General features: G+C 44.7%; 1 protein-coding gene across 2 annotated transcripts in view; it reads right to left on the reverse strand.

The window, feature by feature from the left end:
- Positions 1-389: 389 nt before the first annotated feature.
- LOC138297426 (serotriflin-like) overlaps positions 390-27,126 on the reverse strand; it is a 219,462-nt gene continuing 192,725 nt past the window's right edge. For both annotated transcript variants that reach the window (XM_069236785.1, XM_069236784.1), the window contains 2 exons: positions 6,462-6,550; positions 390-677 (listed from right to left, as the gene is read on the reverse strand). In XM_069236785.1, coding sequence (XP_069092886.1) covers positions 571-677; positions 6,462-6,550 — 196 coding nt within the window. In that variant the 3' untranslated portion in view covers positions 390-570. The remainder of the gene's footprint in view (positions 678-6,461; positions 6,551-27,126) is intronic.

The following is a 27,126-nucleotide window of genomic DNA, read 5'->3' on the forward strand; positions in this document are numbered from 1 at the left end:
CTTTGACTTATGTGATGTGTTTCCCCCAGGCTTTTGATGTCGTTGGTACCACCCCGGAAAAGGTGGTGGTTTCCTGTCTCATAATACGGTGGGCGGAACACTGACTTCCACCTGGCTGTAGGCCGCTACCGCTGTTGTGGCTGTTGTTTCCGCTCTGGCGGTCGGTGTGGTAAAGTGACTGTCTATCCGAGTTCTCACCACCATGGTCATAATTTGGCGGTATTACCGCCAATTTATCACCGACTGCCAGGGTTGTAATGAGGGCCTTTATCTCATGAAATAAACGAGTGCTGGCACTAACAACATCTTTGTGTAACACGTTAAATATTGTGGATGTGGCACTACAAATCATCCCAAGAAACGTACTAAAGGACAAAAAATGTCAGACATTGAGTGTGAACAGAAGTTTTAATTCTTGATGTAGATAAGGAAAATTGAAGAGCTGACATTGTTAAGCAAACTAATATGTTGATTGTCCCTCTTTCAGGTAGCTAGTATATTCCAGCCAAGATGCCTCTTTTATGATTCAGTGGTAGCTGGTTCCTCAGTCCACGTCTTCACTGTTTTAGCTCAGCAGTTGCAGGTAGCCTCACACATTGTTTTCACTAGGTTTGTATCACAATGATCTTTAACGTTTTCGCAGTTTTCAGCTTTGTTAAAGTAAAAACACTGATTAACTGAAAAAGAAGAAATCACACAATAAGTAAATCCATTGTGTAGTTATTTAGGGTAAATCCATGTCTACATTTAGACAAAGTACATCAAAACTGACAAGTATCCTCATGTCATGTTGGAATGCAGAACCGTAAGCCCAGGGAGGAAAGTGTTGTTGCCAAAAACACCATGATTGTCAAAAGGAGTCATACACCATATGGCATCTAAGCAGTTATTGGGAATCAACCACTACTAATCCAGCCATAAAAGCTTGAGGATAAGAAGCAAGTAAAGATTATCTGTGTTCTTTAGAAATACTTTGACATTTACTTTAGGTCAGTTTAAACACAGAAGAACAGCGTTTGCAGGAGTTTAGGTTGAATAATAAATTGGAACAAATTAGCTTGATGTGTAAGTTTAATTGATAAATGTACCCTACCCTCCATTGGTTTGCTGTAGTAAACCTTTCACTTGGTCATCAGTGGTGTACCTTTTGGAATTTCCAATGGACCAATTGAATTTTTGCTTTAGCAGACTTTGGGTGTAGGTAGACAGTTTATATATAGACGAGCAAACCTCTCTTTCTATCAGGGATAAGAGTAAATCACTCCATCGCCCTGACTGAACTGGCTCTCATTTGTAATCACTGGAAGGACTGCCGGCACAGTGGTTTCTGTCAGTGCTGTTTACAGTTAGGTGAAGGGCTCAGTCAACATGATACAGCCCTGAATCAAACAGTTTTCTTTTCTATTTTCAAAGTCAAAATTCTGAACCAAGAATTTCGTTTTGAAAAGAAAAAAGAAAATGCTTTCCTCATCAAGGGAATCTAGTTTTCACTGCCCCCTACTGCCAGGGTTTTCATGGCTGTGACAGGAAGTGAACATTGACCTCTAATTTTGCCCATCTAAATTACGTGGGTGAAATTAGAGGTCTGCCTCTGATGGTCTTTACTCTGCAGGGGCACTAGAGGGAGTTATTCATGTTGAAGATGGAGAAGTATCCAACATGATTGAATAAAGGATTTGCCCACTTTTGAATTTGGCGGGCAGACTAATATCTTGGCGATATGTATACTTGGTCGCCATCACAGTGGAGTATACATACCACCAAGACATAAATCAGACCTTCAGTTATTACAATGTTTTGGATATTCATTGAATTGCTATGAAAAAAAGTTAAAATATACAGCTGATTTCAGATATATCATGTAGCTGAGTTTTTCTGTCAATCATGTTAACGCATATTTTAAATTAACGAGAAGATTTCCCTCTTTTCTTCAACTGGCATACAGGTATTGACTCATTTATTTAATTGTTTTTTATGAAGTGCTTTTTCTACTTTTAGAGGAAGGAATGATGGATGAGGGAGCAAACAGGAGCCCAATGACTTGAAGGAACCTATCAAAAAATTGGTTGTCCTTAAGTTGTGGTAGGACGATATGTTAAGTGCAGAGAAGGGTTTTCAATTCGCCTGGATTTTAAATTTGCTTTAACTTGTCGATAGGACGAGCCTTATCGCTCGAGCCAAACCATTTTCACTTGGCTTAACAAAGAAACACGTTGGTGGCCAAACAAAGCCTATTTATTTAATGCATAGTTTACAAACCAACAAACTGTACCTAGGTACATTAGAAACCATTTTTGCATAGATGGCCATCTGGAATTTTGAACAGGAAAATATTGGCTTCGCAGGTTTGATATTGCAGAAACTTTCGTACTGTCCCTCATCTTACTGTGATCATCTGTGCATGACAATTTATGTATTATGATAATCAAAGTACTAAAACTTTGACTGTAGAGTAATGTGCTGAGAAGCCAGTATTAGTGTGCATTCATCCTAGACAATTAAAACTTAAGTGGCATTGAGATTAAATTACATGTTCAGAGGATTAATCTATCATTATGGCATATTTTAGAGTCTAATCTAATAGTCTATATTGAAATTATATTGAATCTCTAAAATTAAGTTTTTTAAATTTGTATGCAAGAGTAGAGAACTGCAGTTTTGCACCACATTAATGGAAATGTATTGACAAATGTATTTTACTTTAAAGTTACTGAGTAACTGAGTGATAAAGAAGAATTATTTATGCTAAATGTACAGTTTGCACATTAAAAATGTGTTTTTTTATTTAAATGTATTAATGTACTGTTTTAATTGTTTTGGATTAGCCTAATGAGGCCTGCTATGCCCTGCATTAATCACTACACTTAAAATGTCAAGTCATCTTGCTAATGTTTACCTTTCATTCAGAGTCCGTTCCCATGAGAAGGCTACCTTGGTAATAGATTTCTATTGTTCTACACATACAGAGTGTGTGAAAATGTCCCCAAGGAGAGAGCATCCTGGACTGTGGACTGACAATTTAAGCATTTGTTTCCATCTAGTGTGGATGAGTACCGATAGACACTGTTGTCAAGGCAAATCTGGGAAACCATGTGGATGTTTTAAGTTGGAGTCACATGATCGATGTCTATTGGATGTTGCCCTTTCACCGCCCAATCTACTGTTGCACTGACAAATCAGCTTACCCTATGAACTTTAATATACCAAAGATGAAGAGCCCCTTGAGATCCAAGAAGAATGTTTTTGCCCTTTATCCTGTAAGCTGTGCCACTTGGACTCTGAGAGGTATTGCCCTCTCTGCCCTTTTGAAATGCTTTGCAGAGGCTTAGAGATAGCTCCCTAACCCAAAGAAGAAGGCTCTTGACCAAACAGCAGACTTCTGTTTTCACTTAACTTTTGCCCCTTTTAGTTAGTAATCTGTTGCCCAAGATCTCTTTTTTCCAAAATCTTTTTTATCCTTTTTGTCTTTTGCCCACATGTGTTCCACCCCATGTGTTATTCCCTGATAGACTAATCTGTAGGAGTTCCCCTTGTCTAAACTAAGCTGAACCTTGATTATCTGAATTTGCTTAATCCTGATTAAAACTGAGCAATGCTTGTCTGTATTCACCATGTTCTGTATCGTCTGCTGAATGCATAGTTCCCCTAATGTTAGTTCATCTGCACTTATTTCATTGCCTTGGTCAACCCTTGGTGATACTGTATCTGTATAGCTTTATCATGAGAATTGTCTATATGACTTTGAGCTTAAGTTAGTAATAAACCCCTTAACTTTTTTTGTGACTGGAGTTTTCTTTGTATGGCCAATTTGGTCATACTGAGCAATGCAATTGGTTTGTACTGAAAGTTTATTTTCTGGTTCTACCACAACCTCATGCAAAGTCCAAAGATCTGTTTACCTCATCGGGCATTGAATTCTACAAGGATGCTCCAGCATGTTGCATGTTTTAACGTATTTGGTATGTCATGTGGAAAATCCTCCACAATTTTGCATGTTCTGCAGTACTTTGAAGGTTCCTCATACATTGAAGATAATGTGATTTAAAATTAAAGTTTGACCAACAGAAACTTAAGCAGCAGTCCAGCAGGTGTGTGCTACCTTCAGAGGACTATTTCCAATAGTCTCAAGGGTAACGCTTAAGAAATATTGTCCATAGAATTTGCAACATGGTGGTGTATTAAGGGAAGCTGCCAAGAAATGAACAAGGTAAAATTGCATGTTATAAATACGAAAAGAGTGAAAAGAACCACTGAATGATAATGGTTAGGCATGTTGGTAATTTGAGGGCTTATTTCAGAAAATGTTTCTCTAGGCACCATAAAATAGGATGACACTTTTCAAAATTACATATTATCAGTACATTACCATTGAAAGGAAATCTTGCTGTTAAAGAAAAGGAAGAAAGATTCACCCCTTCAAGGGCTGAAGAAAAGATAATCAGATAGCCATTAAGCCCTGGTGATCTGATACATTTCAGTAGGCTTTTTATAATTTCTGGGTTGTCTGGGAAGAATCAAAGAGTGTCCATAGCTTCAAAGAGAAGGTTAATTTGTTCCCTAGTTTATCTGGCCTCTTCAATGCAGTGGGAGTCATTCAGAGAAGGCCACTGATGGCATTGTCAGCTGAAGTGTAAATATAGACATATGTAGGGCCTATGATGTGTACCACTGTTTTGTGAGTTATAACAGGTCAAAAGTAGAAATAAGTTTTTGCTGTATGCTTGCTGGGTGAACTGAGGTTCTGTTTTTCAGGTAGTAATATGTTTTTCAATAGTCAAAGCTCTATCACTTTTTCCATTCCTGGTAGTGAAACACTTGTGAAATACTGTGTGCAACCATTGTAGGCACACAAGCCCCATGGAACACTATGACTTCAAGACAACTCAATGGATTCCTTTTGAAACTGTATTTTTGAATCTACAGCACGAAATCTGCAACTACATTCCCAAATGTTTGCGAATCAGACCATCTGTGTTGAAACTCACTGATGGAAGAGCATTACTGAACACTTTCAGCAAATAAGAGTTGTTTACAGCTAAGGGTCAATGATTTATGAACATCAATGAATTATGCATATTTGTGAATTCTATTGATAGCAAGTGATAATGATCAGGGAATGCTAATGGGCACTGGATGCTAAGTGTGGATGATGAGTGTTGAAACACTGAATTCTGCTGGCAAATCACATGCTGCAAGTCACTGAATAACACTAAATACAATGCAAAACCAACTGATGATTCTACCTCTAATATCACCCTGAGTTTGCAAAATGTTTGCAGCGAAACATATGGTTCGGAGAAACCTGGAATTTGTATAATTAGTTGGAAATTGCCTGTTAAAGGCAAGTGTTGTGAGTCCAAAGACTTCGACAGATGATTGCACTCATCGCAATCAGGGCACATTCCGTTTCAGAACTCAGAACGGGATTTAAGAATGAAGAGTAATAACTCCTGAGAGGGGCATAAGGCTGAGTGCAATTAGCTCAGAGGTGGTGGCAAATACCACTTTCGCTACAGCTCACTCCCGCCCTCTCGTCATTTAGGCCCAAATCCACTAAACTTTTACACCATGAGTGAGCCACTTTTTGGCGCAGACACAACACAAAATACATACTAGGATTTAAACAGCCACGTAAAACCCAATTTACAAGGGTTTGCTTAAATTTGTAAAAAAGACATTACATGGGAGGAGCATGGGCATTCCTGTGCATCCACCCATGTATTTTGACGCCAAACCATTTTTCTTAAAATCTGTAAACCTAGGTTTGCAAAAACTTTGTGTGCCTTCTTGAGGCTGAAATAATGAGGAGAAATATCTTTATTTATCATTGTTACTTTATCCTTGTATGAGAGGAACAGGCTTCTAAAAGATAGTTTTTGTGCTGGAAGGTACCCCTTTCTGCAAAAAAACTATCCTGACAACAAACAACAGCAACAGTGCCTGAATTGGCGCTAAGCAACCACAAGTGCGTCAGCACCGGTATAGAACTGAACCATGCCTTTTCTTTGTAAATATGGCACAGTTTATCTCTCTCACCTTCACACAGCACAGCATAGCACAGGAACTTGCTTTGCTATATTGCAATGGGTGAACATTTAGTAAAACAAGGCCCAAATCTGTTTTTTTTTTTAAATATGAAGAATGACAAGGACATGAAGGAGAAACCGAAAATCACTGGGGTAGGCTGGCCACCTCCTTATGGTAGTAAGCCAAATGACATTTCATTATTAAATCATGCCTATGTAGGGGATGTTATTATAGTAAGTGACTTTTGCAACATAAAAGGAAACATATAGGGGAAGAATTATTAGACAATGAAGAATTGGGCAACTGTTTTATAACAGTTTTAATGAAGGAGCCAGTTGTGCTCAAGAAAATCATACAGCATATTTTTGAAGTTAATTTCACATCTGAATGTGTTCATGGGTGATTTGAAATCTGAAAACATAAAAAAAACTTACCGCACAGTCCATTTTCGCAATGATTGGGGCACTCACTGCATGGGTTACCAGCCTTGTAAGGTACTGCAATTCTGCCTACTATATTTCCCCTAATGGATGAAGGAATATAGATACAATGTTATTCCTGTTGGAAAAAGTGTGAGATGCATTTAGAAAGGGGCATATGACCATTGCATAATTCTTACCAGCACCAACCTGTATAAAGTACCATCTTAGCTTCACTGCATACTCATTTGCTTTGAGTTGTGTACAGATAGATGATATAGCCACCCTGTGCCTGATGAAAAGTACGTTTGAAGATTTGTTGAGCATTATTTGACATAAATCTGAATTTAGTAAGGTGGATTCTCCTCCATAAGCAATATAGGTGAGATACAGCTGTTGATGACGTGCTGTCATTGAATAGACTCTCCATGGCTGTGGTGTCTAAACTAGCTTTTTGCTGTGTCTGGTCTTGGCAGGTCAAGTAGAGAAATTAGGTCATTCTGCCCTAGCTGAAATTCATTAATGCATCATTCTCTGTTCATTAATAATTCATTAATGAATGGTGTCCCCAATGTAGGAGGTTAGCGTCACGCCCATTGTTAGTATCTACCATCCCTGGTAGAGAAGCAGGGTTGTTTACTATTATTGCCAGGGTGGACGGAAACCTGGTCACTTGGCAGTTTCCTAGTGCTGTATTCTATTAGATTAGGATAATCCAAAATGATTGCAGGGGAGTTCCCTGTATGCTATGGTTCTTAGGAGGCATCTAAAGTAGGCTGCTGAGGAGTTCCAAACTTGTTTCTTGTTCTAATCTCCATCAGGGGCTCTCCTAAGTGTGCAACGGCCACATTCGAGCGGGAGCTAATTGAAGTTCTAGAACGTATCTGCCCTCATCCCGGACCATGGATCCTCTTCATGGGTAGACTTAAACAAGACAGACTTGGAAACTCCTGGGGTCTTGTTCTTCCATAGAAAGGTACAGAGCTTTGTTTTTAATATTCTTTACTACCTCAGCAGAGAATTTGGCTGGGAGAGTTTGGTTAAATTGAGAAGTCAGGCATAAAGGTTATCTTCAGACAGTTCACTCTTTCAATTCTAAAGATTTCAAATTTTCCTCATCTCTAGGTCTCTACGGGAATTTGAACAAGATATCTAACAAGGTCGGTATATTTCTATCATACGTCCTTGAGAAATTCAGGAGAAGAGTCTCTTCCAGGTATTCTGCCTCTGCTTGAGTCTGCTCAAACCCATATTATCTCTTGACCATTTCCTTCGTTAGGCAGCTTCCATACCACTAAACGTCTGGTAGGTAGCATTAAATTTAGACATTGCTAAATGTTCTGGGATTCTGTCATCAATGTCAGGACTGATGATGCCATTTCAGCCCAGTACACAAAATGCTGTATGAAAAAAGAGACAGTTAGGGGTGGCATGTATGACGACCTTAGAGAGGGCAAACATTAAAGGAGAAGATGAGATAGTAGGCAGCCTAGTAACATCCCTCTGGACAGGATTATAGAGACTGAGAGTTGAGATTGTATTTTCAGACCAGTAGATGAACGCTAGAAGTTGATCTTTAAAAATGGGACATTCTCAGGCAAGGACTGATTTTTTAGGACTTTAAAAATAAAAATCAAGGCCACTCTTTAAATTTCTATCTCCATATCTAGTGATAAAAGGAGCATTTAAATATTGTCCCAGGTAGCCTTGTGGACAACTTTATAGGTAATTCTGATGCTGTTGCCTGTTTGTCTGTTTATAATAAATCCTATCTGTTTGGGTGACACCAGCAAAGTATAGTATAGTTGTAATGATCTTGGTAAATAACCTTGCAACTCAGATCAACAAGGTTATTGGTCAGTTACATGCAAACTGACTGGGCTCTGTTCAAACTGCCTTACATGAAAGGGAAGTGATTTCTTTCAGGTTCTTACTAACACTTTTCATTCTTCTGGACTCTCCATTGATTTCATAAACTCTATTAGTGTTCTTCCATTTTGATGAAGCCGGGATGTCCCAACAAAAGAGACTCATCCTCCCAGTCAACCATTCAGTGGATATAGCCAGGGATGTCATGTGGAGTCTGATTACGTTTACTCACTTTGTACAACTACCCCTCAATGGTGGAGGCATGCTCAGTGTAGCTCGGTCTGGAAGGGGCAGGCAATAGCAGCATGAGGCTGTTTCTTTAGTCACTGACTGGTAGTCTTGGTGGTGGTTCTCTGGTTTCACACTGCCATGTCGACCTGGGAAAATAACCATTTTGCAGGCCTAAACCTTCCCTTTCTTTAAATATGTCTCCACCAAGGTAGGCCATCGTGCAATACATGTATACTTTTAAGTTTTACATGTCCTGGTAGTCAAAAACTCCCAAAGTAATTTTTCACTACACCAAAGCCTATCTCTCCCATTGGATAACATTGGGATTCATTTATTACATCATAAAAGTATAATTCACAATGTCGAAGAGATACATTTGTTGAATTTGGTGTCTCTGAATTCACAATTTAAAATGAAATTTGATTTTAAATTGTAATGCTAGAAAATGCATTTTTTAGTAACATTCACAAAAATATTATGTATTTCATGCAACTATTTAGTGAAGCCTATCATTAGCATCTGAATTTATTTCTAACCATTTCATTATGAATCATTATAGAGGAACAAATTATGACTGCAGGTCTCTTGACAAAAACATATCTGTATTTAGAACAAAAGTCAGACAAAAAGACAATAAATACAGTAAAGCGAATCAACAGTTGGGTAAATGATAGGGGTTACAGTGACAAATGTTTCAAATTACAATAACAATGCTTATGTCAATTATAGTCCACTTAACTTGATGTTTGTTAATTTACTGAAAACACATTTTCTGGTCTGTCTATAAATCTCTGTTATCAAACATATAACAGAGCAACCCAACAGGCACTGGTGAGATGTTTTGTGGAAAGGTGGATAATGCATCCACGCTTCGGTCTCAAAATGTTCCATCCGCAAGACCTTCCTCGGGACAAAGATGTTTGAGAAGAAAAACAGACAACATATAAACAGACCAAATGAGTAAAAAAGCAGCTGCAGTCACAAAACAGGGACACAACAGAGATAGAATAACACCTGCCGAAGTGTAACTCATACTAATAATGTGAAAGAGGAAAAATAAATAAAACATGCACAATGGGGGGGGGGGCTCGAAACATGCACCCATTGCATGCATAACAATGTGCTAGTGGCTGTACAAGTATACATTTTTTTGTGCTTTCTGATGAAAGTAATTCTGAGAGTGTACTTAGTATGTTTTAATGTGATGCTGAATTTCACTAAAATGATCGGGATTTTGATTATAATCATAACTGTGTAACTCCAGTACATGTCAACATCAGTGTGCTTACTGTCTTTTCACTGTAGGGACACTCCATTCAATGTCAATAGGAAAGAGTGGCCTAGGACATACCTCAGGTGCCCTAGGCCCCACAGAGATCAGAGTAGCACCAATGTACACTGTATGCTGTGTGAAAAGAATGATGCATTAGGTTACAAAAGCATAGTTGCACAATTTATGGGTCATCCAGGAATGGCATGTTTCTCTGACTCAGCTCAGGATTAGGGTCCATTACTGTTCTAACCAGTTGCCTGAGCAGGGCCTTGCATCAATCAGCCAGCTTTCAGCCCCTGCCAGGAAATGGGTGGAGAAGCCCTAAAAGGAATGCTAGGAAGGAGGGGCTAAGTTTCAGAGCACATGTGGCCCAAGCTCCTGGACGATTCCATTTTGGAGCTATCGCAGAAGGCAGTGGCGGAAGAAGGGGACAGTGGCAGGGAAGATATGTGGCACATTTGGATTAGCCAGAGGTCCAGGTCTGCTGAACACTTCAACCCCCACTGCAAAGGTCCTGCACAGTGGAGAGCTCTCTCTCTTTGCGCTGCTTCACTGCTGGACACTGAGCCTGCAGATGGGCGTCATGGACACCTGGAAAGAAGGACCCCCTGATTGCCCCCTGGGACAGGGACTCTGCCCCTGAAGGACTTCAGGCCCAGCAAAGCGTAGGCCAGGGCCAGGTAAGCTGGCCCCCTTACTTTCCCTGAGGACTAGTTGGGGGAAAGACTGGGCTGGCGCAAGGAGAGCGTGCAGCCCAGAAGGAAAGGAGGGCACCCAGAGGAAAGGCTGGCGCAGGGAGTCATTGGGACTGCCCGCTATCATCTGGCACCATTCCAGGCCAAGCCAGGAGGCCTAAGGGTGTGCTCCTGGTAGTGCTCCTGGTGGCAAGGGCTCGTAACTAGGAGTGAAATGACACCCAAACCATCCAAATCGGCCCTTTGTGCCCCGAGATATCCAAAGGAGAAGGTCTGTGACCTTTGACCTAGTCCTGAGCAAGTGGTGAAGCATGTGGGTCTCCGCCGCTGCTCTGGTCGATGCCCTCGGGGTGGGCCAGGGCCCGGGGGCTTCCCCCAAACAGAAGTAAAGCCGGGGGCTGCCATCGCTACCCCCATGAAGACTAAGGGCCAGATGTGTAAAGAAATGGCATTGCGAATCTCAAATAGCGATTTTTAAGAAATCGATATTTCCGAGTCGCAATAGGCCATGTACCATAATTGCGATTCGGAATTAGCGATTTCTTAAAAATCGCAATTTGTGGTTTGCAAGGCCCAATTACCGAATCGCAATTTGCCTTTTCGCAAATTGCGATTCGGTAATTGAAAATCGCAAATTGAGAGAAATTTTAAGAAAGCACACCTGGAGGAGCCTGATGACATCACAAGCAGGAAGTGAGTCATCCCAGGCAGCTTCAGGTGCCACACCCAAACCAGTATCCAGAGAGAGTCAGCCCAGCCACACTGAGCAACACTCTGAAGGAGGCAGCACACCTGAACAACCATGGACACCTCAGCCCAAGGAAAGGAGAAGGGAGAAAGAAAGTGGAAGCTCAAATTTAGCAAGCAAGAGCTGGAGGTGCTGACAGAGGAGGTGGTCAGGAGCCATGACCGCCTTTTTGGCAAAAGCTCACTCCAGGTGCTGGAGAGTGGGAAAAGGAGACTCTGGGCAGGCATACAGACTAAGATCTGCACTATTGGAGTGGCACAGCGCTCGGTCGAAGAAATTAAGAAGAGTTGGTATGACCTGCGGTCCCGTGCCAAGGAGAGGGTGGCAAGAAGACTGCAGGAGGCCAGGGGCACAGGAGGCGGTCCACCCACAAAGTCACAATCCACCCCGTTAGAGGACCGAGTGGAGTCCACACTCCTCCCTGAAGCAGTGAGTGGGGTCACAGAGATAGACACCTCCGGCACACCAAGTACCAGCAACGGTAAGTGCAATATTGAATTGTAACCCCATATGTGTATGCACAAGATCCCCTTAGGAATTAGCAAGTAATGTAAAACATTGTGAGAAGTAGTCCATTCCACATCTTAGAAGCAGCACAACAATGCATTATGGGAGTGGCAGTCCACAACCCAGAGCTGAAAGTAGCACATACAATGTAATTAAGTAGAGCGACATCCAGAACACAGTGAAAAGAAGTACCTGTACCTTTATTACCATTGTGTGACCTTTATTGTAACAAACATAAGTGACATGCTGCATATTGTCGTTTCAGGTGGGCCAGCCCTAGCAGCCACAGCATGTGCCAGCGTAGGGAAGACTGACACCCATCCAGCCTCAGACTCCAACACGAGTGGGTCTCTCACCATTGCGTCACTCCGACGCAGGCCCAGGGCACTGCCACTGCCAGAGCTCAGTCAGGACTCAGATGAGCAGCAGGAAGGGCCACATACACCATCCCCAACTGGCAGACGCACCGAGATGCAGGAGGCCAGTTCGCAGCAGACCACAGCACCCCGCAGTATGGCGACAAATGCAGGTGCACAGGCGTATAAGGCAGGTGAGGGAACCTCCTTCTTTGGTGACCTGTAAGCAGCTATGTTGCGGCAGCAGTGCCTGAAGAACAAAAAGATCACTGGTTTACAAAAACAAATGCAGCAACATAATGCCAACATGGGGGGCCTGCATAGCCAGCTCGAGTGCCTGAACAAAAATATAGAACAGCTGCATGAGGGACAGGTGCAGGCATCGCAGGACACAAGGGAGCTCACTTCTGCTGTGCGGGAACTATGCTAGGAGCTGAGCCATGACAGGGTGAGCCACCACAGGCAGGAGCGATGATTCATGAACATGTTCGGGGATTCTGTCGCTCTGTCAATAGGCTAGCTAATTCTACCTCACAGACTGCACACAGCAGCAGGGACATGGCTCACTGACTTGTCCAAATCACAAATGTGATAGACAACATCATGGGACACAGTCACACCTAGTGAGCTTGGACTGGGGGACACGGAGGACACTTCCAGCCTCAGCAGCCTAGCTGTACCTGCAATGGACACCAGACCGCGCAGTGCCAGGCACAGCACTGCCACTAAGGCATACAATCGAGGTGCCAGTGAGGCAACTGGGCACCCCAGTGGTGTGTGTGGCCACAAGAAGTAACTGTAGCGGCCAGAGGGGTAATGAGTAGACTATGAAGTAATAGTGCTTTACTCTGAACTTCTATTGTTTCTATTTTTTAACTCACTTTTGTTGGTGCTCGTTGGACTAACATTACCTGACATTAAGGTAATACATTTACTTCACTACAGGTACATTTGTCAGTGCATTTATCTTATTCATACTTACAATGGAGAAGTGTGGCACAATGGTTAGAGTGGCAGACCCTGAAACAGACATCTGGCTCAAGACCAGGGTTCAAGTCCTGCTTCAGCAGGTCTTGGGCTCAATTCCCTTGGACCAGATAATTCTCGCCTCGGTGCCTAATCTAATTAATGAGTGCAACTCTGGGCAATAGCTTGCTTAATCTCCACAATGGCCCCAACAGCGCTTGGATGCCTGGCTTCACCCTGGGGGTGCCGAGGAGTGGGCACCTCACAGGGAAAAGCCAGGAGGGGTTCCATAGTGGTATGAGTACAGCGCCTTGAGACCCTAACGGGTGAGTAGTGCGCTATACAAGTGCAACGTTTACAGTTTTTACAACTGAAATGGTTGTGTGTGATGTCAGCACGCCTTTGCCTTCCCTCTGCTGCACTGGTCCTGTCTGCTGGCTGTAGGGGTGATATGGGATCATCATCCTCATCAAATTCAGTATCACATATTTCTACAGGTATGCCCCTGGTGGTAGCTATATTGTGCAAGATTGCACAAGTAGCCACTTTTCTACATATTGTCTCTGGGCTGTACTGTAGTGCCCCTCCACTTTTGTGGAGGCACCGCAAGGGACTCTTCAGCAGCCCAAAGGTGCACTCCACCACGTTGTGGGTCACCCTGTGTGCTGCATTGTATCTCCGTTCAGCAGGTGTTGCAGGATTGAGGTAGGGCGTCATCATGTAGGTGGGCACTGTGTAGGCACTGTCTCCTGGAAGGGACAGAAGGTATATTGAGTAACTGAGCCATCTGACATCAGCACGCCATCAATGCGTCAGTGTACAGAGGGACAATACCTAGTAGATATCCTTCTCCAAATTCCCCAGGTAGGAGTCTTGTGTGAATGCCACTATGGTGAAAGATGTACGAATCATGTGTGCTCCCTGGGTACCTGGCCACGAGATCAGTAATGATGTAGGAGGCATTGCATATCACCTGTATATTCATGGGATGTTGGTATTTACGGTTGCGGTACACATACTCTGTGGCTGACAGTGGACAGATTGCAACATGTGTCACATCTATCGCACCTAGGACGTGGGGGAACTGTGCTATCTGGTAGAAATCTATTTTTGTCTGCTGTATATCCTGTGGGGTCTGGGGGAATCTGATGTACTGCTGTATCCTGCTCAGCATGGCGTTGATAAATGCATTGAAAAATCTTGAGAGGGTACTCTGTGATACCCCTCCAGCTGCTGCTATGACCCCTTGATAGCTCCCTGAGGTGAGTAGTTGGAGGGAGCATAATACCAGCACATGGGTGGGTATCCTATGAGTCCTTTGTGTTCTGCGCTGCAGTATGGGTTGTAGCTCAGCTATCAGATCAAGTATCATGGCTGAGTTCAACCTATACCTCTCAAATATTTCCTCCTCTGTCTAGTTAAAAAGTGTAATGCGCACTCTGAAAATGCGCTCCTGTCTCCTCCTCCGTCTCCTCAAACCTGCCAGGATCCACATTCTCCTCACCATGACGTAGAGTGCAGCCATTGTGAAAAAGAGTCTGAGGCATTCTGGGCCTCTTTATATAGGTTGTACCTGGTTACCACCTGGTTTCACTTAGTGGTATTTTGCATGTGCAAAATGCCATTCTGCGAAAAATCGCAATTTGCGATTTTTTTGATGCATCGAATTGCGACTTGGATTTTGCGAATCGCATTTTGCACCTCGCAATTTCCTACTGGAAATACTGAATCGCAAAATGCGACTCGCAAAACCAGGTCGCAACGTAAAAAATTGCATTTTGGGCGATTTCTTATTTTTGGTCTGCGAATGTCTTTCACGCATCGCAGACCATGTTTTTGCATTCGCAAACGGCCGATTTTTGCGATTCGCACCATTTGTGAATGCAAAAACGTTTGATACATCTGGCCCTAAGAGAGGGCCCGGGCCCCATCCCTGGCCCTACAGAAGAGGAAGACGGGTAGCACCATCGTGCTCTCCATGAATATGTTGGAAGGGAGGGGCCTCATCCCAGGGCCCACGAGGAAGAAATGTCGGGGGATGCCATTGCGTCCCCCGGGAAGATGGCCACCAGCAGAAGGATAGCCGAAGACTAAGCCAGAGAGCGCCATTGCACTCCCCACGAAGATTGTCCTGGGGCCCCAGACCCCATCCCAGGGCCCCCACCAGAAGACCAAGTTGGGGGATGCTATTGCACCCCTGTGAATGCCGCCAAAGGGGGCCCCGGACCCCATCCTGGGTCCCCACAAAGAGTGGGAGGCCAGGGACCGTTGTTGTGCTCCCCAGAGTGGTGAGGGGGCGCCAATGCATCAGGAGAAGGGGGGTGCCACCGCACTTCCCCCAGTCGGCCAGTTCAGCAACCTAGCAGCACGTGTCTGCCCACAGGAGTGGGCAGACACCATAGATCAGGCCGGCTTCTGTTGCAGCACTGGGAGGTGGTGGCCGTGCGGGGAGCCAGTGGAAGCGGCTGGAGGTGGGCCCCCCGAGCCACTCCCTCAACACCACTCGCCTGATGGGGGTGCCCGGGTTGGACCAGGCACCCCCCACCCATGAGGGCAGCTGGGGGTGAGCTTCCTGCACAGCCAGCATCCCAGAAACATGAGCAAGGTCATAAAAGGATTACCCGGCAAAAAGGAAATGTGAAGCGGCTCTCCCCGGAACAGCAGGAGAGCCGCTTGTAGGAAAGTCCTCCATTTTGCCAATGGTCACCCCCGAACTTTTTGGACAGACACTGGTGGTCACTGACTCCTGGCTGTGCCCTGGGTACTGCTTACCAGTCCCAGGGCCAGTGCTCTTTGTAAAGTGATATGCAAATTAGGCTAATTATAATTGGCAATATTAACCTAGCTATAAGTCCCTAGTTTATGGTAGGGCATGGAGGTTTAGGGACCTCAGCATAGGTAGTGCACCCATAGATGCACTGCTGAGGTGCCCAGTGTCATTGTAAAGGCAGGCCTGCCTTGCTGGCTGCTTTTAAATTAAAGTTACATGCAAATTTGACTTTGGAATTAAAAGTACTTCCAAAGTCTTAAACTACCTTATTTATACATACAAGTCACCCCTAAGGTGTGCCCTATGTGCCCATAGGGTTGGGTGCCATGTAACTATAAGCAGGGACCTTATGAAAATAGTTTGATAAGCCCTGGTGAGGTAAAAAGCCAAATTTGTTTTTTCCTCATTGTAGTGAATGGCCTCCATAGGCTAGAATGGGGAGACTTTATTTCAATTTACAAAGTCCCCTTAAGTGTCACATACCTCAAGTTTGGTATCAAAGTAATTGTCATAATAAATCCCACAACTTACAGTTGTTGGATTTAGTATAACATGTTCAGGTAAAGAGTTTTAAGCTCTACCTAAAAAGTTGCCAACTTCAGCCCTGTAGTGCTTTGCTTTGAACCCAGCATTATTAGGTGCCCCTTAATTAGATTAGGAGAGGGCAGGAGAGGGGTGTGTTTAGGATTTTTAGCCACACCAGTGGGTGGGCTAAGCAAGATGTAACCTCCCAAAAATCTTTTTCAGCCATCTTTGTATGGGTTCTACAAAGTGGGAAACATCCTTTTTTACGACTTTTTTTTTTACGAAGGTCGTGGTTAACGAAAGCGCAACAACGCTTTTTTTAACCACGACTTCGGTTTTTTGTGCCTTAACTACGTATGTTCTGAACAACGAACATGCGTGGTTAAGGTACAAAGAAGGGACTTGGCGAAGGTAAGTGGTGGGTTTAGGTTTTGGGGAGGGGGTGGGGGGTCAGGGGGTTTTAGGTTTTGGGGTGGGGTTGGGGGGGTGGGGCGTTTTTGGTTTTGGGGAGTGGGTGGGGGGTCAGGGGGTTTTAGGTTTTGGGGTGGGGTTGGGGGGTGGGGCGTTTTTGGTTTTGGGGAGTGGGTGGGGGGGTTTTAGGTTTTGGGGTGGGGTTGGGGGGGTGGGGCGTTTTTGGTTTTGGGGAGTGGGTGGGGGTCAGGGGTTTTTAGGTTTTGGGGTGGGGTTGGGGGGGTGGGGTGAGGGATGTAGGGTGAATGGTGCCTATTGCTAATGATTTTATCAGGAATGCCTTTACAACGAAATATCGTTGTTAAGGCATTCGTGGTAAAATCATTAGTAGTAGCAACGAGGTCGGTGTTCCGACCTCGTTGTTAAGGCAGTAGTTTTTTTGCAGTCGTTGTTTCGTCGTATATTCCTACAAAGTAGCTTGTCTTTCCAGCCACTAAAGAACCTACAGAGAGGAGAAACACTGGACCACCACATTGTGTCGGCCACCTAGAGTGTAGGTCAATCATGGGCTCTCAATCTCGGTACTTCAAATAACAACTCGATCATGCAAATTCTCAGTTATGTAGAGACTAGACGTGGGTGATGAGCTCAACTCCACTAGCAGAGCTAAAAGAGTTTCAAGAGAATTCAACCAAAAACTCTGCTAGCCTCACCAGCAGAGCAGAGCTCTCTGTGTGTGCACTGCAGTCCAGTTATGGCCCACACAGCACAAACGCAGACATTCTGTGTTTGCTCTGTGTGGCCCATAACTGTTCTGCAGTGCGCACTCTTGACCGGCATGGAGCTGCTGCCTGCGCCTGCTCCAGATCCAGGTCTCCCTCTGCCAGCAGCCCAGGAGCATGGGGCAGAGACAGGCAGAGAGCCAGTCCACTGGGAATGAGGACACTCTGGAGGACCCAGGTAAGTCTTTGTTTTTTCTTTTCTTTTGTGCACACTGGTGGCCTAAAATGGAAGCTTTCACTGCTTACGGCCCTATCTTGAATGCACCCAATCACGAAATCATGCGCATTCAGGACAGGGAGCCACTACGGAGAGCAGCAGTAGCACTCTGCCACTAACTGAACTCGGCCTCCACGGAATTTCACGGAGTTGTAAATCAACTCTGTGTAATTCCGCAGAGGGGAAATCCATGAGCTCAGCCCAGTCCTGGTAGAGACCAATGTTGTGGAGACACAATAAATGAGGAATTACTTCCTAGGCGTTATTAGGTATAGAATGCAACTGTGGTGGTGCAAGTCCTACCAGTTATTAAAGATTAGCTCAAACCTTTGATGGATGAAGTGCCTGTAAGGACACAGAGCACTGGAACATCACAATATGGCAGCCATATTGGGTGTAGGTTGATTGCAGGTCCTGCTAAATATATTGTGGGGGTGATTGGATCTGAATGGTGCTTTAATACTTTGTGTACATCCAGCTTTCAATCGATGGGACACATTAATCATGTTTTAATTATAAAAGAGTTGAAAAGGAGAGAAAACAAGACATTTTTAGTAAATGAATGCATTGAAAACATGTGCTATTAGTTGCCTGTGTTTTAAAGTGACTTTACAGCTGGAAAGCTACCCATAGCTTGAATTAGACTGCAAATGTAAAGTGTTAATACATCTGAGCTGAACACATAGCACATAAGGGGCAACTCATATATTATATAATAGAATCAATCGTGGATGAAGAATTGACAAATGTATTTAGCACAATGTGATGTGGAGCCATTTTTGTGATGCCTTTGGGCACGTTATTTTAGCAACTAGGCCTGCTACCTGTTCCTTTTTGCCCAGTAACGTCTTATTTTATTTCATTTTATTCATTTAGAATCGGCCACATTTGTGGTGATGTTTTATTTTTCTTCATCTTGCTGTCCTTTCACCTAGGAAAGCATTTACAGTTCTTAGCATGACATTCTTTCACTCTGTCCTTTATTCAAGGCTGCAATGAGATCGGATTGTTAGCACAAGTGGTACCCTGCATCTCTAACATTTCACAGAAACATACGTATTTGTACATGGGGACACTTTTCTCAGAACATCAGCTGTTTTAATATGAAAGCATTTCCCTGTCCCATGCATGTTAGAGGGAGGTTCCAGCAAGAGGACCACTACAGCAAGCTGTCTGACTTAATTACAGCTGCTCGCTGAGATCACTGATTCCCTCGCCTACATGGGAAGCGTGTCTCTGTAGACAACAGGCTTCTCCATTATTGTCATTCCCAGGTATGAGGGATGATGTCATCTCAGGGATATCCTGAAGGGCGGATTAGGGCTTATTCTGCTGTGATCTAACATAGAACAATAGTAACGCAGGTAGGTATCAAACTTCTTGCATATGTGACAGTATGGTGGGACCTTTCCTGTGTTTCATTTTTCTTGTCACTATTCTGCTTCTAGTAAGTTTCATCATTCTAATGATTGCATTTCATGTTATTTTATCTAAGATGCAGCTGATTCAATAAATCTTATTGAACCTTTCACTGCCTCTGTTTGTCTTTGTATGTGTGACATGAATGTAACTGAGAGAAAAGTATGAGATCTGATCCACCATGATTTCCCTGAGAAGTCATAATGTCATGCACCTGGTTGCCACAGATCATCTCTGCTTTCTGGCAATGGACTGGAAATGGATTAGGTCAGCAGCTATCACATGATTTAGGATTGGACTCAGTTCCTCAAAATTCAGGTGATGCTGACACCCAAATCCAGCAGCCTCATTGGTACAATAGGAGTCAATGAGACAAGTGGAGAAAATGTGGACTGTCCAAGTATATCAACAATAACAAGAGAACATAATTTCCAACCATAATTACACAAACACTTCAATATGATGTAATGATATCTCATACACAGACTTTGGACAATCAATTTTGCAGCAGGATAGGTGTTGCAGACATGAAAAAGCGTCTGCACAGTATACATCAGGAACATGCATTTGAATGTGGCTTGTATCAAAGTTAGGCGTGCAACCAACTATGTAAGGTCACTTAGTGACAAAAGATTTGGAAACATAGGGGGTCATTCTGACCCTGGCGGTAAATACCGCCAGGGCGGAGGTTGGCGGTAGCACCGCCAACAGGCTGGCGGTGCACCGCCGGGCATTCTGACCGCGGCGGTACAGCCGCGGCCAGAAGCGGAAATCCGGTGGTGTACCGCCGATTTTCCGCTGCCCATCGGAATCCGCCATGGTGGCGCAGCTTGCTGCGCCGCCATGGGGATTCTGACACCGCATACCGCCATCCTGTTCCTGGCGGTTCGCCCGCCAGGAACAGGATGGCGGTATGGGGTGCCGTGGGGCCCCTGGGGGCCCCTGCAGTGCCCATGCCAATGGCATGGGCACTGCAGGGGCCCCAGTAAGAGGGCCCCACAAAGAATTTCAGTGTCTGCTTTGCAGACACTGAAATTCGCGACGAGGGCAACTGCACCCGTCGCACCCTCCCACTCCGCCGGCTCCATTCTGAGCCGGCGTCCTCGTGGGAAGGGTGTTTCCCGCTGGGCTGGCGGGCAGACTTTCGGCGGTCGCCCGCCAGCCCAGTGGGAAACCCAGAATGACCGCTGAGGTCTTTTGGCCGCGGTACGGTCTTCTGGTGGTTCCCGCTTGGCGGGCGGCGGCTTAGAATCACCCCCATAATGTTTTTTACAGTGTGGCTAGAGACTGCTGTTCAACTGAGCTATTGAGTCCTCTTTTAACATTGTCCAGTCTCCACATCCAATGGTTCTCTTTGATTGTTTACAACTGATCTGTATTGGGTATACATATCAATGGCTTAACAATATTGATTACCCACCATGCAAGGTCTTTTTCAGTGTATTTAAATTGTATGAAGTGTTCTTCCATAGAAGTGTGTTCTACCATGCATCTTATGCCTGACTGGTGTTGCATAATGTGTTTTCTGTTTGGCTGTGTGGTATTAACTATTTAGGGAAGGCCTCAAGGGCATTGTATGCAATAGATTACGTTAGGGGTATTGCAGTTGGAGAAAAGTTTGATGACAAAATGTAGGCCATCAATTTTGAAATCCTTCACTATTTTAGTTGTATGGCATGCCACACATTTGGTAACTTTGTAGTGACTAATGTCATGTGCTAGTTGTAACATGTGATGGACAGATGGTGCAGAAGGTTCAGTATATGCTTTACCTAAGTGGTCTTTTAGGTTGGTGCCTCTCTTAAAGGCGAATAAGGGTTTTCCCCTGAAAATAAAGTCTTCAGAGAGTCGTTTCCTATATTTGTTTATTATTTTTTGGATATTATTGGATAAAATGCCAATGTGGATAAATAAACTAGACATGATTATTGATGTTTATCTCAGATTTCTAATAAAGCGTCTCTGTTATTGTACCAGGCTCTATTGTGTGCTCTTCTAAGAAGTCTAGAGGATACTTTCATGCTCTCAATTTCTCTTTCAACTTCTTAGCTTCTGTGAAGTAATCCTCCTTTCTGTAGCAGTTGCATCATAAGCGGAGGAACTGACAGAATGGCAGATTGTCTTGAAGGGCTCGTGGATGGTGGCTATCAGAAGGGTCTTTCTGACTAATGGCTAATTCTGTGCATTCAATGATATATGAGGTGGGCACACAGTGGGGAAAGCTATTGTCTGTAGTTGGTTATATAGTATGTCTAAAATCTCTTGTTAAAGGATACTGGTGTGTAAACTTTCAATGTCCATCGTTCCTAGTAACTCCTCTTCTGGATTGAATGGATGATTTTCCAGTGTATTGATGACTGCTGTTGTGTCTCTAACATAAGTAGGATGGTGAATAGAAAAAGGTTTAATGAAGAAGTCTGCATATTGAGCTAAGGGTTTAAAAACTGAGTTGCATCCAGAAACAACAGGGCATTGTGGCAGCTTAGATTAATTTTTGTGGACCTTAGAGAAGAGGTAAATGGCTGAAACCGTTGGATTGGTATTATTTAATACAGCAGACTCTTTGGGACTTGGCCAAGCACTTTGGGGCTTAGATCTGAAATACGTTTCTTGAGATCATGTGTTGGATTTTTGCTAGTTTTCTATAAGCAACTGAGTCACTGAGTTGATTAAAAAGTTCTTCATTGTAAGCACTTTTGTTCATGAGGACAATTCCCACACCTTTATCTGCTGATTTAATAACTACTTCTGTGAGAGACTATAGGTTTCGCAGTGCCACATTTTGGTCCTTGGAGAGATTATATTTACTATAATTGGGTGTCTTAGATAAGTGATCTATTTCTGTAAGAACGGCACTCTCAAATGTTATAAATTCTTTGGACACTGTTAGACTTTTCATCCTTGGCGTGGTCTCCCTTAACTTTTTGCCTCTGTTCCCCAGGTTGTTGATGTGTGCTGGACTCTGATTTTATTGTTTTTGTTACTCTGGGCACTTTACCACTGCTAACCAGTGCTAAAGTGCATGTGCTCCTGTTTAAAATGTGTACGTAATTGGTTCTCCATGATTGGCATATTTGTTTTAAGTCCCTAGTAAAGTGCACTAGAGGTGCCCAGGGCCTGTAAATCAAATGCTACTAGTGGGCCTGCAGCACTGGTTGTGCCACCCACATAAGTAGCTCTGTAATCATGTCTCAGACCTGCCACTGCAGTGTCTGTGTGTGTATTTTTACACTGTAAATTCGACTTGGCAAGTGTACCCACTTGCCAGGCCTAAACCTTCCCTTTTCTTACATGTAAGGCACCCCTAAGGTAGGCCCTAGGTAGCCCCAAGGGCAGGGTGCAGTGTATGGATAAGGTAGGACATATAGTAATGTGGTTTATATGTCCTGACAGTGAAATACTGCCAATTTCGTTTTTCACTGTTTGCAAAGCCTGTCTCTCTCATAGGATAATATGGGGGCTACCTTTAAATATGATTAAAGTGTAGATTCCCCTAGGGAGTAGATGGACATGTGGAGTTTGGGGTCCCTGAACTCACAATTTAAAAATACATCTTTTAGTAAAGTTGATTTTAAGATTGTGCGTTTGAAAATGCCACTTTTAGAAAGTGAGCATTTTCTTGCTTAAACCATTCTGTGACTCTGCCTTGTTTGTGGATTCCCTGTCTGGGTCAGTTTGACAGTTGGTTGTTTTTCCCCTCACACCAGACAGTGACACAAAGGGGGCTGGGGTGTAACCTGCATTTCCTGATTAGTCATCTCTGCTAGGAGGGAGGGGTGGAGTGATCACTCTCATCTGAAAGGACTGTAACTGCCTCTGACAATGCCGGCTCCAACCCCCTGCTGTGTGTCTGATGACTTGCCTGGGCAAGGCAGGATTTCACAAGTAGGTGTGAGTCCCCTTTGAAGAAAGGTGACTTCAAAGACTAAAATGGGTATAAGAAGGGCACCCAAATCTACAGACTGGAGAAACACTTCTGGAACCAAGAGGAACCTCTGCCTGGAGAAGAGCTGATAGCTGAGGAAGAAGTGCTGCCCTGCCTGTGACTGTGCTTTGTGGAGCTTTCCTGTAGTGCTGCTTCTGCCAGAGTAAGAGGGCAAAGACTGGACTTTGTGTGCCTTCCATCTTGTGAAGAAATCTCCAAGGGCTTGATTTAGAGCTTGCCTCCTGTTTTTTGAAGTCTCAGGGACAGCAAAGACTTCTCTCTGCCAGCACCTGGAGTCTCTGGAGAGACTCCTGCTCTGACAAGTGGTGCCCTATCCAGTCCCTTGGCCCTTGAAAGGAAAGCTGGTGGAATCCAAGGAAATCGACTTCGGACCGACGCCGCTGCTGAATCCGGTAACGCCGCCTGCACCTGACGCCGTGACCTTCGCTGGAATGCGACGCTCTTCGCAGGCCCAACGCCGCAGCAGCCCTGCTGAAGTCCGCGACTCCGTGGAAGTCGCCGCACCACATCGTGACCGACGCCGCTCGAAGTGCACGGATTCAACGTTTCGCACAGACGCCGCGATTCCCCACTTCGCGCATCGGCTTGTTTTCACTCTTCACCAAAGGTACTGTACTTGGGGGTCTACACGACTCCGTGTCCGGCGTCGCTGGTGTTGGCTTGTTGGGAACGACTCCGTCACGACGCCGTGTTAACATCTCATAGAAGCATTTTTTGTTTCTAAGCGCTATTTTTGAGTTTAATCTTTAAAAATTCATAACTTGACTTGTGTATGTTGGATTTTTGTCGTTTTGGTCTTGTTTTGTTTAGATAAATATTTCCTATTTTTCTAAACCGGTGTTGTGTCATTTTGTAGTGTTTTCATTAAGTTACTGTGTGTGTTGGTACAAATACTTTACACCTAGCACTCTGAGGTTAAGCCTACTGCTCTGCCTAGCTACCAAGGGGGTAAGCAGGGGTTAGCTGAGGGTGATTCTCTTTTACCCTGACTAGAGTGAGGGTCCTTGCTTGAACAAGGGGTAACCTGACTGTCAACCAAAGACCCCATTTCTAACATTGGTGATCAGCGGTTGGGATTTGGACTTGTATTTGTGCTTGACATACAGTGATTAAGTGTACACTACTGTTTGAGTTCAGACCACTACGTGACCACATACTACTAGTCTTGTGATTTTTGTTTTTTTTTCTATTTGGACTGTTTTTGCTCTGCATTCAGTTTCTTTTTTCGCTGATCCGGTGATTGACTTTTCTGGAACTTCATTTGAGAACTTGCTTTTCTGCATTTGGATCTTTGCACTCTTTTAACCTTTTATCATGTCTCTACTTGGAGATGCATCAGTTGAAGCTGTTTTTGACCTGAAGCAATTGGATAGTTATAACAAGGCTCAGCTAAAGCAGTTTTGTAAAAATTTTAGTTGTCCCATTAAGAGCTCTTCCAAGAAGGATGAGCTGAAAAAGGCGCTGAGGGCCTGGGTGACAACCAGAAGCACTGGAGGGCACACTGAGGATGAGGAGGAGGATGAGGATGAGGAGGGAGAGCAATCAGTACATAATGGTATAGTGGGGGGACCTGTTATTCCCAGGGAAAGAGTCTCTAGGCAAGTAGCAGTGTATCCTCCAAGGGTCTGACACCTGAAGAGTTACAGGACAGACAGGCAGAGAGGGAGTACCAATTGGAGCTGAAAAAGCTCAGTCTAGAGATGGAACAGAGAAGGCTGGCCATTGAGGAAAGGAAGTTAGCAATGGCTCATGAGCTCAGTTTAAAAGAGATAGATCAGAGGAGTCAGCCCAGTAGGGATGGTGGCAGCAATCCTACAGTGCAGCCTGAGAGAAGGGTACACATCCCAAAAGACCTTGTGAGGGATTATAAGAGGGATGATGATATCTACTTGTGCTTCAAGGGTTATGAGTCAGCTCTCCACATGAACCTGGTCCCTGAAGCTCATTGGGGGGGCAGCCCTGTGGAAGCATTTTGAGGCAGAGGGGAGGGACACACTGACAGCCTTAGGGGATGCTCAGGATCTCACCTACCCTGTCATGAAGGAGGCCTTACTTACCAGGTATGGTCTCACCCCTGAGCAGTACAAGGAGAAGTTTAGATCCTACAAGAGAAAGGAATCCCAAACATGGTTGGAATGTGTTGATTCTTTTTGAAGGTCACTGGATGGTTGGGTGAAGGGCAGTAAGGTAAACACGTATGAGGGGCTTTACAATTTAATTGCTTGGGAGCACTTGTACAGTTTATGTTTTCCAGAGCTGCGCCAGCACCTCATTGACAGCAAGCTGACTGACCCCAGGAAGCTTGCACAGGAAGCGGACCGCTGGGAGAGCACCAGGGTCCAAAAGAGGTATGGGGGAGACCACGCCAAGGGTGGGCAGGGTCCCTCTCAGAAGAAAGGGGGGGGTAAGGGCAAACAGGGGGAGTTCTCTAAAGGGCCCCAAACTGATTCCCAGGGTAAGGATTCCCAACCCCCCAGTGAAAAGAAGCCATGGTTGTCCAAAGGGAAGCCAGTGGCAGGTGGTCCCCCACGTAAGTGCTATGCATGTGACCAGGTGGGTCATGTGAGGGGGGACCCCAAATGCCCCAAAAGTACACCGGCACCCACTGGTGCACCGTCCCAGGGTTTGGCCAGTGTAGCGCTTGGGGAGGAGTTGGTTTCAGGTGGGTGGGAACCAGCAGAAATGACCCTTGTCTCACTAGGGGACAGTGAGATGGTCCAGAGAAACCAAGGGGCATATTTATACTCCGTTTGCGCCGAATTAGCGTCGTTTTTTTCGACGCAAATTCGGCGCAAAACTAATGCCATATTTATACTTTGGCGTTAGACGCGTCTAGCGCCAAAGTATGAGGAAAGAGCGTCATTTTTTTGCGTGAACGCCTTCCTTGCGTTAATGAGATGCAAGGTAGGCGTTCCCGTCTAAAAAAATTACTGCGCCGCAAATGCGTCATATTTATACTCCCGGGCAAAAATGACGCCCGGGAGTGGGCGGGGCAAAAAACCCCGCATTTGCGCCGGATTTTAGCGCCTGGGTCAGGGCAGGCGTTAAGGGACCTGTGGGCTCAAAATGAGCCCACAGCTGCCCTCCCATGCCCCCAGGGACCCCCCCTGCCACCCTTGCCCACCCCAGGAGGACACCCAAGGATGGAGGGACCCACCCCAGGGACATTCAGGTAAGTTCAGGTAAGTATAATTTTTTATTTTTTTATTTTTTTTTTGGCATAGGGGGGCCTGATTTGTGCCCCCCTACATGCCTCAATGCCCAATGACCATGCCCAGGGGACATAAGTCCCCTAGGCATGGCCATTGGGCAAGGGGGCATGACTCCTGTCTTTACTAAGACAGGAGTCATGTAAATGGCGTCTGGGCGTCGTTAAAAATGGCGCAAATCGGGTGGAGGCGATTTTTTGCGTCAACCTGACTTGCACCATTTTTAAGACGCCCTAGCGTAATTTTTCCCAACGCTGGCGCTGCCTGGTGTACGTGGTTTTTTTCCACACACACCAGGCAGCGCCGGTCTGCTTGCGCCGGCTAACGCCATTCAATAAATACGGCGCCCGCATGGTGCTTCAGAATGGCGTTAGCCGGCGCAAAATTTTTTGACACTAAACTGCGTTAGCGCAGTTTTGCGTCAAAAAGTATAAATACGGGCCCTAGTGCCTGATAACACTAAGAAGTACAGGCAATGGGTGACCATCAATGGACAGAGGGTGGAGGCTCTGAGAGACACAGGAGCCAGTGTGACTACAGTGAGGAGTCACCTGGTGTCTGAAGAGCAGATTGATCCCCGGGTACTTCACCAAGTAGTTGCGGCAGACAACTCTGAGCGCCTCTGCAGAGTGGCGCAGGTTCCCTTTGAATGGGGGGGGTCTCAGGTTCCTGGAAAGTAGCTGTGAGTCCAACCATGCCTGTTGATTGTTTGCTAGGTAACGACCTGGAGGATTCCCCTTGGAAGGAGGTGGAACA

The sequence above is a fragment of the Pleurodeles waltl genome, chromosome 5 (genome assembly GCF_031143425.1).
Source record: "Pleurodeles waltl isolate 20211129_DDA chromosome 5, aPleWal1.hap1.20221129, whole genome shotgun sequence".
NCBI classification, from domain to species: domain Eukaryota; kingdom Metazoa; phylum Chordata; class Amphibia; order Caudata; family Salamandridae; genus Pleurodeles; species Pleurodeles waltl.